This window comes from Girardinichthys multiradiatus, chromosome 17 (assembly GCF_021462225.1).
Source record: "Girardinichthys multiradiatus isolate DD_20200921_A chromosome 17, DD_fGirMul_XY1, whole genome shotgun sequence".
In the NCBI taxonomy this organism is placed as follows: domain Eukaryota; kingdom Metazoa; phylum Chordata; class Actinopteri; order Cyprinodontiformes; family Goodeidae; genus Girardinichthys; species Girardinichthys multiradiatus.
The window spans coordinates 18,526,332-18,541,888 of NC_061809.1; the positions used below are offsets into that span (position 1 = coordinate 18,526,332).

General features: G+C 35.1%; 1 protein-coding gene across 9 annotated transcripts in view; it reads left to right on the plus strand.

The window, feature by feature from the left end:
- Nucleotides 1-15,557, plus strand: part of col7a1l (collagen type VII alpha 1-like) — a 146,601-nt gene that overhangs the window by 81,355 nt on the left and 49,689 nt on the right. For 7 of the 9 annotated variants that reach the window (XM_047389958.1, XM_047389959.1, XM_047389957.1 and 4 more), the window contains exons 46-72: nucleotides 60-119; nucleotides 214-249; nucleotides 1,501-1,581; nucleotides 2,102-2,137; nucleotides 2,276-2,317; nucleotides 2,695-2,757; nucleotides 2,856-2,891; nucleotides 3,195-3,221; nucleotides 3,351-3,389; nucleotides 3,489-3,551; nucleotides 6,853-6,891; nucleotides 7,001-7,051; nucleotides 7,143-7,175; nucleotides 8,526-8,582; nucleotides 8,752-8,796; nucleotides 8,893-8,928; nucleotides 9,010-9,036; nucleotides 9,118-9,189; nucleotides 10,014-10,076; nucleotides 10,292-10,309; nucleotides 10,401-10,436; nucleotides 10,532-10,570; nucleotides 10,662-10,697; nucleotides 10,801-10,932; nucleotides 11,261-11,356; nucleotides 14,767-14,970; nucleotides 15,299-15,406. In XM_047389958.1, coding sequence (XP_047245914.1) covers nucleotides 60-119; nucleotides 214-249; nucleotides 1,501-1,581; nucleotides 2,102-2,137; nucleotides 2,276-2,317; nucleotides 2,695-2,757; nucleotides 2,856-2,891; nucleotides 3,195-3,221; nucleotides 3,351-3,389; nucleotides 3,489-3,551; nucleotides 6,853-6,891; nucleotides 7,001-7,051; nucleotides 7,143-7,175; nucleotides 8,526-8,582; nucleotides 8,752-8,796; nucleotides 8,893-8,928; nucleotides 9,010-9,036; nucleotides 9,118-9,189; nucleotides 10,014-10,076; nucleotides 10,292-10,309; nucleotides 10,401-10,436; nucleotides 10,532-10,570; nucleotides 10,662-10,697; nucleotides 10,801-10,932; nucleotides 11,261-11,356; nucleotides 14,767-14,970; nucleotides 15,299-15,406 — 1,575 coding nt within the window. The remainder of the gene's footprint in view (nucleotides 1-59; nucleotides 120-213; nucleotides 250-1,500; nucleotides 1,582-2,101; nucleotides 2,138-2,275; nucleotides 2,318-2,694; nucleotides 2,758-2,855; nucleotides 2,892-3,194; nucleotides 3,222-3,350; nucleotides 3,390-3,488; nucleotides 3,552-6,852; nucleotides 6,892-7,000; nucleotides 7,052-7,142; nucleotides 7,176-8,525; nucleotides 8,583-8,751; nucleotides 8,797-8,892; nucleotides 8,929-9,009; nucleotides 9,037-9,117; nucleotides 9,190-10,013; nucleotides 10,077-10,291; nucleotides 10,310-10,400; nucleotides 10,437-10,531; nucleotides 10,571-10,661; nucleotides 10,698-10,800; nucleotides 10,933-11,260; nucleotides 11,357-14,766; nucleotides 14,971-15,298; nucleotides 15,407-15,557) is intronic. The other 2 variants (XM_047389967.1, XM_047389963.1) reach the window with 2 other exon arrangements.

Genomic DNA, 15,557 nt, shown 5'->3' on the forward strand with positions numbered 1-15,557 from the left:
TTTAGATGGGAGCAGAGAAAATGGAATTGAATTGCTGCTGTTTGATTTGGTACATGCAGGGAGGTCCTGGTTTTGGGATTCCAGGCCTGCCAGGACAAAAGGGGGTAAATGGTGAGAGGGTGAGTCGATAACTCAGTTTTTATCTTGGAATAAAAAACTGTTTATTGCAATAAAAAAACTGTTAATGGATTTTAAATGTTTTGTTATTCATAGGGAAATGTAGGTTTATCAGGAAAACCAGGGCCGAAGGTGAGTGAATGTAGTTTTTTAAGGTGTAATAAAAATCCTTGTCATCGTTAAAATCAGTTACAGTGCTTTGGGTGAAGTTGCCTCTACACACTAATTTCATTCATTTTGACTTAGAAGTTTTTTTTTTTACTCTGTTTCAACTGTATGTATTTGTAAATAAGTTTCACCAACACATTGGATGTCTATTGTATTAAATTATCTGTTTTCATGTCTGTCTTAAGAATATGACCTACTGCGCAAGTTACTTTTGCAGAAAAGGTTAAATTCAAAAATAAGTAACAATTGTGAAATATTCAAAAAAAAAAGATGAGCAAATAGCACTGTCCTAAGACAGTAGTGGTGATCTTTAACACATTGTGGGTCAAGCTTTATTTTACCTGAGCAATCGAGCAAGACCTGCACCTCTGAAACAACATGAATAAAGCTGACAGCTCCAAGCGCCTTTACATATTAAAAGATACAAGTAAAACAGAATGTGTCTTTGTTTAAGAACCATAAGGCTATTTTGTGCAAAGAACTCCTACAAATTATGACAAAGCTCCTCATTTTAGTTATACTGACAACAAAGAAACATTACTGAATTTTACATGCCTTATCTGCACAAAAGCTCATGCCATAATTTGAGCAGTTAATGTGCAACTGTTATTGTAGACATTGTTACACTGATAGAGTAAATGGATATCTGCTGCACTGACAAATATGTGGTACTGGATGGTTTTCTTAATAAAAACAACAAAATAACATACGTTGTACACATATTTAATCCTCACATTTACTTTCAAGTTTTATTTGCAATATGAAATGGTCACAATTATGACAGAAAAGTCAGTGACTCATTACTGGACTTGGTGGGTTCCTTTGCATGGTTTTCTCAGTATTTTTCAGGTGCCGGGTTTCTAGTTGGGTTTCCTTGAACAACTTCACATGCAGGCAGCAGTTTTTAGCAAGAATGGTTTAAAATTAATGACATACAATTTACCTATCACCACAGGCTGACAATGCTAGTCACATCCTGATGTTTACAGTGAAGGATTTAGACAAAACATTTTCCTTTTGTGTTGATGAGGATCAGAACAAGAATGAAACAAACTAGAATTCAAGTTAGCAACAACATAAATTCTGACATTTCTCTCTCTGTGTTTAATCCTTGGTTTAGTTAAACCATCTTTTCAAGTGGGATCACTTTTTTGAAGCCCTTACAACACTTTAGGGTTTTACTAAGGTTGTAAAAAAGGTTTGTATTTTTTTCAGGGCAAAGATGGTGCAAAAGGGGAAAAGGGGAGTGTTGGCTTACCTGGAAATTCTGGAGAAGCAGGATTAAGAGGTAAAGATGTAAGTAAGTCCTGTGTGGCTGTTAAACAGCAATTAAATTAGTTGTTGGTGTAATGCAGTGGAGTTCAGATTCATCTTCATTACATGTGATTGTTTCTAAAACAGTGGATTCATAATTCAATACAAACACAGCACATTGTTGCACAACAGAACTCAAGCCACAGTAAAAAGCACAGCTAAAGTGTTTACAGCCATCAAACTTTTTATGTGTTGTGTTGCAACCACAAGCTCCAAACATTTGCTAAGGTATTTTCAGATAGCAGTTGGTTGCACTCACTTTTATCTAATTGTGCCACAGTAAAAGGGGCTGAATACAAATTCACACCATACATTACTACAGATTTTTGTTTGTGCAAAAAAAGGTTAAAAACCATGTCTTTTTCCTTACACTTGGCAGTTATGCACTACTTGGTTTGTTTTGTCAGATGCAATTGCTCCTTTATTTCACTTCCACTCCGTACAAGTAGTCAAGTGTCTACAAAGTGAATGTAATAATATTCATTCTCATATATCCATATAGGGAGCACCTGGAGCAAAGGGAGAACAGGGGATGAAGGTACGAGAAGTCTATATGACACGAATCATTGTTTCATTTGAGCAAAAATTTTAAATCTAACCCTGCTTCTGAGAATATGCGCTTTTCTATTGTATTAAGTCATGTATAACAATTTGCTGTAAACTGTGTATCTTGCAGGGTGAACCAGGGTCAATTGAGCCTGGTGAAAGAGGAATAAGGGTAAATATATTAAATATATTTTTGTCTTCTTTAAAGTCAAATAAAAAGCTAAAACACAGCACCCAAGTGTTAATAAAAAGATTTATATAGAGATTTAAAAAACCCAATGGCAGTTTCACAAATACTGGTTTCAAACAGATCCGTGATGCAGTAGAAGGAACATCATCATTATCTTTGGATCAAACATTCATTTGCATAGATTGTTCAAGAATCCTGTTAAACAGTTAAAAATGTATCAATCTTTTTCCTTTTTAATCCTATTTGCATTATTCAGTTTTTCCTACTTTATAACTTGAGTTTGAAAATATAGGTTTGGCCTGGTTTTAAACTATATCCTAATGCAAAGCTTAATTCTCTGTCATTGTGTTATTGATCAGGGTCCACTGGGATTACCAGGGCGACCAGGTGACCCTGGTGAAAAAGGCGAACCTGGTCTTCCTGTAAGTTGTCATAAATGAGGCTCGCTACATCTTGCTGCTCTCCTAGATTCATTGTAACAGTGTTAGCTATTTATTCCCCCACCCTTTATTTTTTGAAGGGTACTGATGGAAAGAAAGGTGATAAAGGAGAAACGGTATGTTTGCGTACACACTCCTCCCCCCTCTTATTGATGATGCTGTTTATTGTTTCTCCTGGCTGCTTTCTGATCATCCTTTTGTGTCAGTCACCCTTTAAATGATGCACAACCTTATATCCTCTTGTGAAGACATGATTCCTGTTTTGATAGGATGTTAATTAACTTGGCTTTCTGTGTGTCACCCTTGAGAGCACAGTCTAATTTTCCTTTGTGTTGCAAACACTGCGTTTTGTGTGATATCTTAGACTTTAACTGTTGCTTTGTCCCTGTTCTTTTGATCTCACTGGGATTGGAACAAAGGGGAAACCTGGACCTCCAGGAACGCAAGTAAACAAATCTGCATTACTGTTTTTCACGTTTCACCACTTAAAACATGTCAGAGTTTTCTGACAATATTTGCTTTGATTAACTTTGTTATTTGTACTAAATGAGATGTGTTGTTCTGTTGATCACTAGATTGTTGCAGAGAACAACATACTGACCAGAGTCATTAAGGTAAGTGGAAAATATAACATACAGCATCCTTAAACATGACTTATTCTGTCTCATTGAGTGACAACCCCATACGTTTTCTTTGTTCTGTCGTTTCAAAAGGGTGAACCTGGAAAACCGGGTCACCCTGGCTTGAGAGGAGAAGCGGGTCTACCTGGGCCAATGGTAAGGATTCTTTCCCTTAATAAGTGTTAAGTGAATAAATAATATTTTTAAACTAAGCTTATTATTTTTACAGTTGCCACCAAAAGCAGTAAAGTAACCCTCAAAAATAAATTGTTTGAATTCAAGGTGAGACAATGCAGCTGTCAATGGCAACTGTAACACTAACCTGTCCTTTAACTAAGGTCAAAAACAGCACATTTTGCAGCTGTTTTTCCACATCATCCAACAGTAAAAATTATTATTTTTTTGGGTTCAGTTCCAAAACAAAGCTACCATTTGGCTGTGCATTTTAAAATTAAATCTGACTGGCAAATATATTTGCAAACACAAGGCAAAACTCTTGATATGAGACAAATAGAAATCCCTCAGACAATACCAAACAGTGACAGCACCACACACTATAAAAATATGCAAAACACAAACAGATGAAAGCAGTTGCCACTATATGATATTGCACATAAAATAATGTTCAGTGACCATAGTCTTTTAGTCACATGCCATGTTGTGTTTTTAGGTTTAAAACAAATTGCAGTACAATGTGACCTAGAACTCTGTTCAATTATCAGTATTTATTGCATATTGAGTCATATAACTACTGTTCCAAATGAATCCTGAAAGAGGCTGAAAGAAAACAATTCAAAGACAAAACAAAGCTTACAAAAACATAGTGCAGCAAATAAAACAGCAGCCCATTAACACGTGCAGTGTTATTTTACGGAAAAAAGCGTTTATTTTAGGTTTATAATAAATACCCTACAATGTGAAGGGGAACTTCGTTAAACAATCAGTATTTAACATTTTTACCAAGCACAGCAAATTAATTGTGACCAAATTACTTAATGTTTGCAGCAGCAATAATAAAGTCTGTTATTATTAGCAGCCAAACAGTAGCTTTCTAATGTTGTTGCCATGCTTCCTCACCTTACCTGGTTAACAATCTGCACACAGCAATTTTCCACAAGGGCAGGGTAGAGAGGAGAGTGATGTATTACAAAGAGCAAAGAAAAATTGAAAATTACATGCAGACATGCAATGTTTGGCTTCGAAATTTATAGTAAAATAGTCACTGTATTTACATTGATTGTTATTGATATGTTGCCCCGCCTTAGTTGTACATTGTATTGCTCTGAAGACCAGAATGCCTTTTTACTTTTTTAAAACCAAAGTTTTTGTGAAAACAAAAAGAAGCAACTTTAAAGATGTGTAAATTGCCTTGAAATAAGTGAACCTTCTGTTTCAGTACCATAATCTCACACCATCGCTTTGAGAATACTGTAATCTTTAACACAATTACATTTGTGAGAATAATGGCACATTAAGAGACAATTATTTTTTACAAAATCAAAACCTAATTTCAGTTCTCAGCCTGTGGCAGTGGGAATTTTTTTTTTATGAGGACTTTACAATGCTATGCACTTTGGAAACAGGCCCGCAGCATCACAGATCCTCCAACGTACTTAGTGGGCAAAAGGTGGGCGAAAGGTGCTTTTTCCTGAACGTGTTTTAATGCCAAACTCTCCTGGAGTGTTATTAGTTATTTTTTCTCATCTGAAAAAAGATGATCCATCTGACCCACAGCAAGTGGCCATTTTCTGGATTATGAAAATCAGCACACATTTGCCCTAATTAAATGGCATTTTTCTTGTCTTTCTCATTGTTAAGAGTGGCTAAAAGAAGTGGGTGTCACATGAACGTTTTACCCCAAGCAAACAGAAGGTCAATATAATATAAATGTACCTACACTTTTATCAACCCAGAGAAAGTAAAAAAAAGTGAGATTAGAGTGAGATCATACAAAACATATTAAATAATAATTTATTCACTAATTAATCCACTCCAGATGCCAATGACAGCCCCCGTAATCCAGAAATACAAAGAAAATAATCAACATTTTCCAAACATTATGTGTATAATTTGATGGAATGAGACAGGAAATAAGTATTAAACAGTTTGTATGTAATGCTTAAAAGAAACCCCTTGTTAAATGACTGCTTAAAGACCTCTCCAATATAAAGAAACAAGTCTCATGCATTCTTCTACATAAACTGTCTTCAAATGTTTATTAGCTCCTGCAGGGCTTTTTTATGCACACTGATTATCAGTCCTTTACACAGATTTTTAATTGGATTTAAGGTGGGTAATTAACTGGGCTATTCTAGCAGCATAATTTTATTTTTCTGAAACCAATTGGAGTTCCCATTGCTATGTTTTGTGACCATTTTTTGTTAAAAAATCCACACTTGTTTCTGCTTCAGGATCTTAAGAATGTTACTGATGATTCTTGTTTTTCCTTCAATTGTTTGAAGTCTGCATGGACCATATGCTCACACAAAACCCTACACCATGAAGTTCTCATCTTCAGAATGTTGTGTTTATGGGGTGTTGTGCAGTACCATTTCATCTACAATGATGGTATCTGCATTTAGAGTTTTATTTTGTCCTCATCTGAGCAGACTACATTCTTCAAGTATTTTGTTGGGTGGTCCAAATCTGTTGCAGCAAAGTTTAAAATGTTTTGTCTTCAACAGCAGTGTCCTGTGCAATAAGTGTGCATACAGGTCTTTTTGACTCAGAGCAATAATTTGTTTCCATGGAAAATAAAACGTAAATGCTGATCCCTGGTCTTTCAGAAGCTCTCTACAGGTGGTCCTTAGCTTTTGTTGCTTAACACTTCTGGTTATTGTTTTGACTTTAAGAGAAATTTTGTGAGGAACACCTGGTCATGGCTGGTTTATGGTGAAACCATGCTCTTTTCAACTCCAGATGTGACCCCAACACTGTTCAATGAAATATGCAGAAGTTCAAAAAAACCTTTGTAACCAGGTGTTCTTCATCAATAATGTTGAAAAGGTCTTGAGAGTTCTTTGCTTTTAACCAAGATGTTTCTTGTGGGATCCCTTGGTAATGAGACGCTTCTTATAGGCCGCAATTAGGACAAAACCAGCTAAAACGTAATTTGACCTGAGGAAGAGCAGAATTTTTCGACTCCATTTGTTCAAGTGTATGATAGGTATTCTCTATATTATTCTTTGTTTTATTTGTATGTGTGGATTCCTTGTGCTATTAGGAATGTCTCTGAATTTAATGCCAATAAGGCCATCAAAAATAAATTTACTAAGAACATTGTTGTGTTAAATACTTTTTTTCATGTTGTATATGAGAATAACATTATTATTATTTCAATCAGTTTTAATTAATTTATATATTTAAGGACAACAATGGTGTCAAGTATTTCCCTTCTACAATTTAATTTGATATTAATTAATGAGTTTTCTTAACCATCTGTAATATTTTTTTCCAGGGTCCAGAAGGAAAACCTGGATTACCAGGACAATCACTGGTGTGTTCTAATGAGATTCCATGCTGTCATCTATTAATTTTTTCTTCTGTTTGTGGGACCTAATATTGGGTTAAAAATGTGTTCTAATATAAAACATTTTACCTTACAGGGTTCTGGAAGAGATGGACTTGATGGTGTTCCAGGAAAACCAGGAATAAAGGTTGAACTGTTGAAAAATACAATCAAGAGTTTTTATTACTCCTGTTGTTGTTTCACTTAATAAAATATGGGATGTTTTGTCATCATTGTAGGGTGACAAAGGGCACAAAGGAGAGCCTAGTCCAGTGAGTACATATATTTCTTTATATAACAAAAAAATGCAATAAAATACAATAAACAGTTCCCTCAAATAGCTTCCAAATGGGTTCAAATATGTTTTTAGATGGACAGAAATATTTAAGCAACTAATATGAGACTAATACATTTTTAAACATAACATGGTGTGGATAGATGTCTACTTTATAAAATGTTTTTGTGAGCTCTCTCCATTTATCTACATTGACAACTTTTCTTTACTACAGGAGTTTGTAGCGCTGTAGCCTGAAGAGGTTTCAGTCAGCACAATCAAAACGGCACTAACATTAACCCTACTATAAACTATATAAACTAGAATCTTAATCTATTTTTAATGGAAAGGTTTTTTTTAATGTGATTTTAACCCTAAGCCATCGGTTTTCTGTTACCTATTCAGGTACAGATTGTGATAATTAGATTAATTATATCATTAGAAACTGTTCTTATAAGATGCTGTAAAGCAGGGGAAAGATGTGATCTAATGATACATAATTGTTGTTCATTATATTCCCATTAAATTTATATAATACTGTAAAATTCTAGTGGGTATGGCCAACAAATGGGAATTAAACTGCATTATGTTTGGTGTTGCATTGTCTTAAAATGTCATAAATCAGACTTGGTAAAGCCAACAAAAGTTAAGTTTAAGAGACCCTAAAGCCTGAAGATTTTTTTGTTTTACTTTCTTCAAATTGAGAAGTTTTGATTACTATGTCTTTTAACTATAGGAGCCCAAAAAGAAAAAAACCTAGATGATGTCATGACTTGTGTAAGTTTCTGATAAGTTAATTCAGAACATTCGTGTTACCCAGTCTCACTTCTGCAGAAAGTTGTATAATAATTTACTCTTAACCATTACTGCTATACCTAAGTTTCAGTGCATGTGGAAGGGCAGGTCATAGATAAGCCCTAATCATTGCTGGGTCAGCTGCTGTTGGAAAATATTAGCCTAATGCAACTGCACTAAACATGGCAGCCCATTTGTTTTGACCAAGAGGTGCTGAGCCCCCTTGAAGGTCAGATGCTTGATTCCCCCGGTTCAAAATAAAAAGTACAATTCTTAAGCTACAGTATTTACCCATAATTCAAAAAGACGTATAATTATAAACAAAGCATTTTTTTATCAACATTTTCACTGCCGGTAAACATTGTAACGGCAGCATCATCACTGGTCTGTGAATGATCTGTGACACTTGAAATGTCAAAAAAATAAATAAAGTTGTCAAAGGCAGGAATGTTTTCTGGAGCTCTTAGAATGTAAATATGTAATAGGTGTATTTCACCACTTTTTTCTAACATTTACTAAATTTAAGATGAGTTATGTGTATGTCAATGAATAGAGAGGAGAAAAGGGAGACCAAGGGATTGCTGGCATGCCTGGATTACCAGGAACTCCGGTGAGTTAAATACCTCCAGATGAAGCTTTATGGTCAAATTAGTTTTAGATAGTGTTTATTTATGTTGATTCAGTTAACAATTAATGTAATCTACAAGTCACAAAAATGGCAAATGGGACCATTTCAATCCAAATTTCTAATTTTATTTTCATCTTCTTGGTTGTTTCAGGGGAGACCAGGCATTGATGGGAAGAGAGGCATGCCTGGAAAAGATGTGAGAATTGCAAGCTACATTTATAAAAGACGTATTCTGTATTTTATGTATGTTTTATATAAACCTGAAATAAATGTAACTGTTTTTAATTTTAAGGGAGAAAATGGACCCAAAGGAGAGGATGGAAAAAAGGTCTTTATAAAATATCCCAAAGCAACTAAAAAATGTTATGCTATTTTATTTGAAAGGCGTTAATTTTCCTCCATATTTAAGGGAGACAAAGGAGATCCCGGTGCCAGCGTAAGTTGTTTTAAAGGTTATTAAAACAGTGTTTTGTCATCTTTAAACTGATGCTCAAAATAAGCATTTTATTTTTTAAAGGGAAACGATGGGAGTAAAGGGGAGCCAGGACCTCCAGGTTTGCCTGGCAGGCAGGTGCTCGTCACTCCTGAGGTAAAAATAAACCCGTGTTTTTATCGTGTAACAAGTTAGAACTTTACTTCTACCATGGTCATTTATTTTTTTATATTTACACCGTTTGTTTCATAACTGCGGATGTGTTGATGCAATGGCATAAAATCTAGTGCAGATTGTTTATTTTGATTTAAAATGTATTTTTTTTCAGAATCAAGAATCAATGTTGCTTGCAATTTTTGTCACTCACAGGCTCCGTTAGTACTCCCTCAAAAATAGCTGTTTTTATATATGGAACGGGGAAGAAAATCAAATTTTTATATAAATGTCTTCCTCTAAATTACAGATACTTTGCTGCTAAAACTGGTATTTAATAGGTTTAAAATTCTGAAAATTCATAAATATTCAAGCATGTTGAGGATGGAAGTAATGATGGCTTTCATGAATATAAAAGTTAAACATGTTCATAAATAATATTTTGATAGCGGTCTATAAAAAAGCATGCTTTTGAGTCCAGTAGACAGAAGTGAAGCACAAATAAAAGGATATTTGACAACAAGTTGCGGATTGCTAAAGTTTATGTCTTTTGTGCTTTCACTAAAAAGGGTCAGTTCAACCAGTAAAATCTGTTTTTAAATGACAAATAACAGAAAAATTATTTTATTTCATTTTCTTTTTCAGGTTTAACATTTATTAGTTCCAGCTTTGTGTTTTCAGGTCATATTTTCAGATGACTGTTTAAGAGCCCTATCATTTAGCCTTTTTCAGTCGTACTGAAAACACAAAACATCAAACACAGACCTATACACTCTTGATCATTTAGTTATTTATTTACTTATTTTTGTGGACCTATCTTTGTTCAGGGCGCCACAATTGATGAAATCCGGCAGGCATTTCCAATACCTATGGGTCCACCAGGAGCTACTGTGAGTTTACCATTTTTACATACACACTTCTCTGCATGAGTAGCCATTATTCATACATTGCCTGTATATAATCTAAATACTCAGTGAGCGATGACTGCATTGTATTTTACCTTTGGTTGCAACTGGCTGTGGAAAGAAAATACCTTACTAGTGCGATGTCATGCATATTAGATGCATGCTCAAAATGTCTTGCTTCTCTGTTCCTGTGTGTGTAGGGTGCACCAGGAATGACGGTAAGATTGTAACACTATTCATATTGAAGATAGGTTCTTTAACATACTAGGAAGAAATTGGTGCTTGATGCTTTGTTTGTAATGTTTTTAGGGTGAAAAAGGAGAACGAGGCCTGAAAGGGGATAAGGTAGTTACCGATCAGTTATATGTGAAAAACATGGAAATGGAAATTGCCTTATTTTACTTTATATTGATTTGTCTTGTATGGCAACATCTATGCAGGGTGATGCTGGAGCTCCTGGAAAGACTCTGGAGATGAAGGTCAAACACGTGACATTCTGATTTTTCCTCTGGGAAACATGCTCTAGATTTATGGTATTGAATCTCTAAAATTATTTGGACTCTGTTTTAGGACATTGAAGGAATGTTTGAAAACTATGGAATAAGGGTAGGTTTTGATCATTACCATGCATACATAAAGTCTATGAAATATGTAATGGTGTAATAGCAGATCTGCTCCATCTATTGTAAATGAAACGTTTTTTTCACAGCTGCCTCTGTTGAAGGCTTTGATTGAAAGGCTGCTGCAGGATGGTATAGAGGAGCTGCTTCATGTGCTCACTGCCTCCAAGAAAAAAGAAAAAACAGATATCCACACATCTAATGTCATCACTGAGTACACAGTATGTTCTGGGAATAAACACGTTTCCTTTTTCTCATTATGCTCTTTACCCCAGAGACCCCTAAACAGTCTGGGCTAAAAGAATAGAAATGTAATGTAAACATGTAAGCATCATGTTCGAAACATGTAAAGGTAGTAAAGAAAATGCAAAGAGACACAAAAACATTCAAGTAATGCGTAATCACTCCATTCCTTTCTGTACTCCTAAATTAAGTCTTTCAGTCTTTTGACATTTCATGAATAAGAATTGTGTTTTTATCATCAGATCACTCGTTATCTTAGATTGTGAACAAAAATATATAGGATCATTAATGTGCTGTTTGTTTTAGAGTTCCTTGAAATTTGACCTCACCAGCCAACCACTGTCAGAATTGGACATTGAGGACAAAGATTTAGAGGGCCAGGATCGGGATCCTTTATCATCTGTAAGTAATCATTTCGTTTACGTTTATGCAATAATAATTTGTTGATGAAAACATACAATAACAGTGATTTATTAAAACAAGAACCGGGGCCACCAGTTAGAACTTTTAGAATTTCTCCATTACAAAAGATACAGCTTTCTATATATATATATATATATACACACACATTTCCACTTAGATTTGGTTAAATGAGCCATGGTATGTTGCACATTGACCGGATGCTTTTTTTCTCATCATTAATAAGATTTTGGCATTATTCTGTCTGGTTATTTGACCACTGCTCTTGGCAGAATTGACAGAGTTCATTTTATTATTTATTCGCTGGGGCTGTAGTGGCCACGGACCTGGCTTTTTGCAATAGTAGGCACATTTATTTGTCAAAGTTTGAGAATTTCTATTCTGGAAGCTGGAATAGTATCTTTATCCATTCCAAAAACAGTTTGTGGGTATGTTGGGATTGTTATCACATTGCAGCCATTTAACCCAGTTTCACCCTCATATGCAATGATATTGGTAATACACATAAGTGCCTGAACAATGGAGCAGGTAAAGCAACTGCTCCCCCTTTTTTAAACGTGGAAGACCAAACTTATGTTATTGTTACTTAATGCATTTTTAAAAATTCTCAAAATTTTCAGTTCATATAGTTTTTTATAAACTTTCAAACTAAAAATAGATATTAGAAATAATTGCTACATTGTCCCACCTTTCTTTATCACTAAATTGGTTTAGTTCGGCTCTTCCTGTGTGCCACTGTCTCTTCACCTCAATGTGATCTTTTCGGTAACACGGCCATATGGAGCAAAATTAAATAAATGGAATCAGCGTTTTAAGTGTTACAACAGTGTTGCATCTGTCTAACTTTAAATTAGGGAAATTACAGCAAAACATTTGCAAAGACTTGCTGCTCAGACCTACGCAGCAACATGGAAAAACACAGGAGTCATGATCTCTGTCTCCTGCTACCATTTGTGGGAACAGCATCCCAGGAAGAGTTTTGTAGCTAAAAGTGTCAACTCTTTAAATGTTATTTATTCACTCTAAATCTCAAACAACATAAACTGGCCAAAAACAAGTTAGGCAGATGTGTGCCACAAATGTATTAATTGTTAATAGGGCCATCTTTTTTGTCGAGATGTCTGCTGGCTGTTTAACACGTGGAATAACATATACATCAAAGAATAAGATCTGTTCTTTTCCTTTTTGGTCTGTTGGGGTTTGGCTGGAGTTGGGGGGTTTTTTCCCCCACTTTACAACATTGTCAGGTCCCTATGGTTATGGATGTTCATGAACAATCTGTGAGCAAGTAGGGCATCATAAACTGGAAGTTACAGAAACACCAGTTTCTCTGTCATAAGTAAAGTTTATAAGTCGCCATGTATAAAGAGGGTGCTAAGCAAAATAGAAGCTCCTTCTCCTGCACTGACATCTTCAAGTGCAATTGAAACTTGCACCCACCCACATGGGTGAGCATAATCACTCCTGGAGAAAGGGTTTTCAGATGAGACAAGGATTATTTGGTCATGGTAACAAGAAATATGTCTTAACATGTTGATGAGTTGAAGCTTCCAAACTAAGGAACACTGTACCAGCTGTCAACCACTGTGGTTGAAGTATCATGTTCAAGGCTTCCCGCCAGTGATGGAGATGGAAGATTACCTCCAATATATTCTACTTCACCTCACAACAAAAGTGAAGCCTTTGAAACCTTGGCACAGGTGGGGATGACAATGATCCTAAACGCACTCCAAACCTGATTTTGACCTGGATAAAGCAAGCTCATTGAATGGTCTTCCCAAAGCCCCAACATGAAGCCTAAAATTTGTGGTTCTTGTTTAAAAGCAGGGTCTTTGCCAAGAAATGAAAATACTAAAATAGCCGCACCATTTCTTATAACAGATGTGATCAAATATCTGGTCAGAATTAAGTCAAAAGCTAATTACAAAAAGCATGCGGTTTTTCTGCTACTAAGGAGCATTTAACCATATAGTGGTGGGGGCTGTGTGCATACATTTCAACCTGTGACCCTACATAGATTAGAAAGAATTCACAGTAAATTACAAAATAATCCATTATGTCTCTGTCAGTGTTTATTAATAAAGACATCAGTGTTGCAGGAAAAAATCTTGGCTATCAATAGATGAAAGGTTAAGTTACATCAGGGGTTCCCAAACTTTTCAGCCTGTGACCCGCAAAATAGCAGTGCCAAAGACCGACAACCCCCTAAAAAGACATAAGTTTTACACTCTATATTTATTTTAAAAATAGAGTGAAATAATTATTTGTATTTTTTAATTAATACATTTTTTTTAAATGACGTTTGATTATTCAGTTTCATCATAGCTTGTTTAATTATGTAATAGGACATTTCATGGTACATTTCTTTATTTCATGATAAATTAATTTATGCCATTTGGCCTTCCATACACCTCAGCGGTCACAACCGGATGATTCTCAAAATCATTTCACAACCCCCATCGTGGTGTCTCACAACCCCCCAGGAGGTCCCAACTCCCACTTTGGGAACCCCTGATTTACATTATGAATATGTCTGTTAATTAAAGGTTAAAAAATACAAAAATAACGATTGAATCATATTTCCATCTAACATCCCCATCAAAATTTAGTGTATCCTGCATTCCTGCAGCATGAAAAGATATGTAGCTTTAGACAAATAACATTTCCTTTCTACACATCTGATACTGGCTGCCAACAGGATGACAAAGAAATTCTGTAGGATGAACATCTGTACTTGGAGACACCTTTTATATAACACCTAAATGACACTGCTATGGAATCTGCACAAGTGCTATTCTAGTTGCACCACACTTTCCCAATAATAATTTTACTAAATATCATGCTACACTATCCAGATGCTCATTCTTCGCAGATGGAGCTCCACTCACCTGGTCTTGCAGAATGCTTGCTTGAAGTGGCTCCAACAGCACAACAGTTCGACCTATTTTATGATCAATTTAAGCTAATATTTATTAGACCACTTTAGAGCACTTACAGACTGTGTAGAGCGTTGAACTTTCAGTCCAAGATGTTCAGAAAATCACTATGTATGAACATACCAAAAGTAACCTATGATGTCCTGATAAGAAATTGCACAAGAGTGCATCATAAACATCGCACATCCCTCATAAGTGTGACAGAACTTGAGTATTCACAAAATACAGTAACAGACGTTTGATAATGCTAATTTAATTAACATGTATGTTTATTGGTTTGTGATTGAAAAACCCACATGTGCACATGTGGGATTGAGAAAATGCAAAATTCACTCAAAGACTCTTTCAAGATTTAAACTGGCAACCTTCTAGCTCTGTTCTGCAGTATAATGAAGCCCTTCTACCTCCATAATTACATACATCCTGAACATCTTTAATGTTATCTTTTCTCTGAAGGATCCTTTGACTGAAACTCTGGAGGGTCCAACGTTATGGACCATGACTGCGGTGGATGGAGAAAAGAAACTTAGCCGTATTGAGACCAAATTAAAAGGATCCAAAGGGACAGGGGAAGAAGACTGGGATGGGGAGACGGTGTCTTCACTCAAAATGAATGAGACTCTGGTCAATTCTACTTTGCACTATACCACTGTTAAGAAGGTAAGACCTTTAGGAGAAAACTTTTAATATTCTTATCAGCTTGTGAAGTTGTCGGAAATCATGCTATGATAGGATGTTATTCAGTTTTTTTGTCAATTTGCTCTTTATTGTTAAATATAAATTAATATAATTTCATTGATACACTATCTGAAAATACTAAATAATTAGAACATATTTTTAATATCTTCCTCTACCATTTTAAATATTTAATTTAAACTAATATCAAAATATTTAATAAGAAATCTAAAGCTTTTTAGTTTTAATCGCTGTTTTTATTTATTATTTCTGCTGGTAACAAAAGGTTCAAACTTTGTAAATTTGTCTTTAGACAGTCTCAGGGTTACCTGAATCTGTACTGGAGACTGTTCTCCTTACTCAGGATGACCCACTGAAGAACAACTCTGCACCAAAGAAGAAGAACAGGGAACATGGGAAAGTAAAGCTGCCATAGTTTTCTCATTAACATACTTACTATACATAAAGCACATAATACAACTCAGTCAGTTTAAATTAATGCACATATTTAATGGACCACACTTGCCTTTCATGTTTTAGTTCAACCTACACAAAAAATAATGATGTGAATT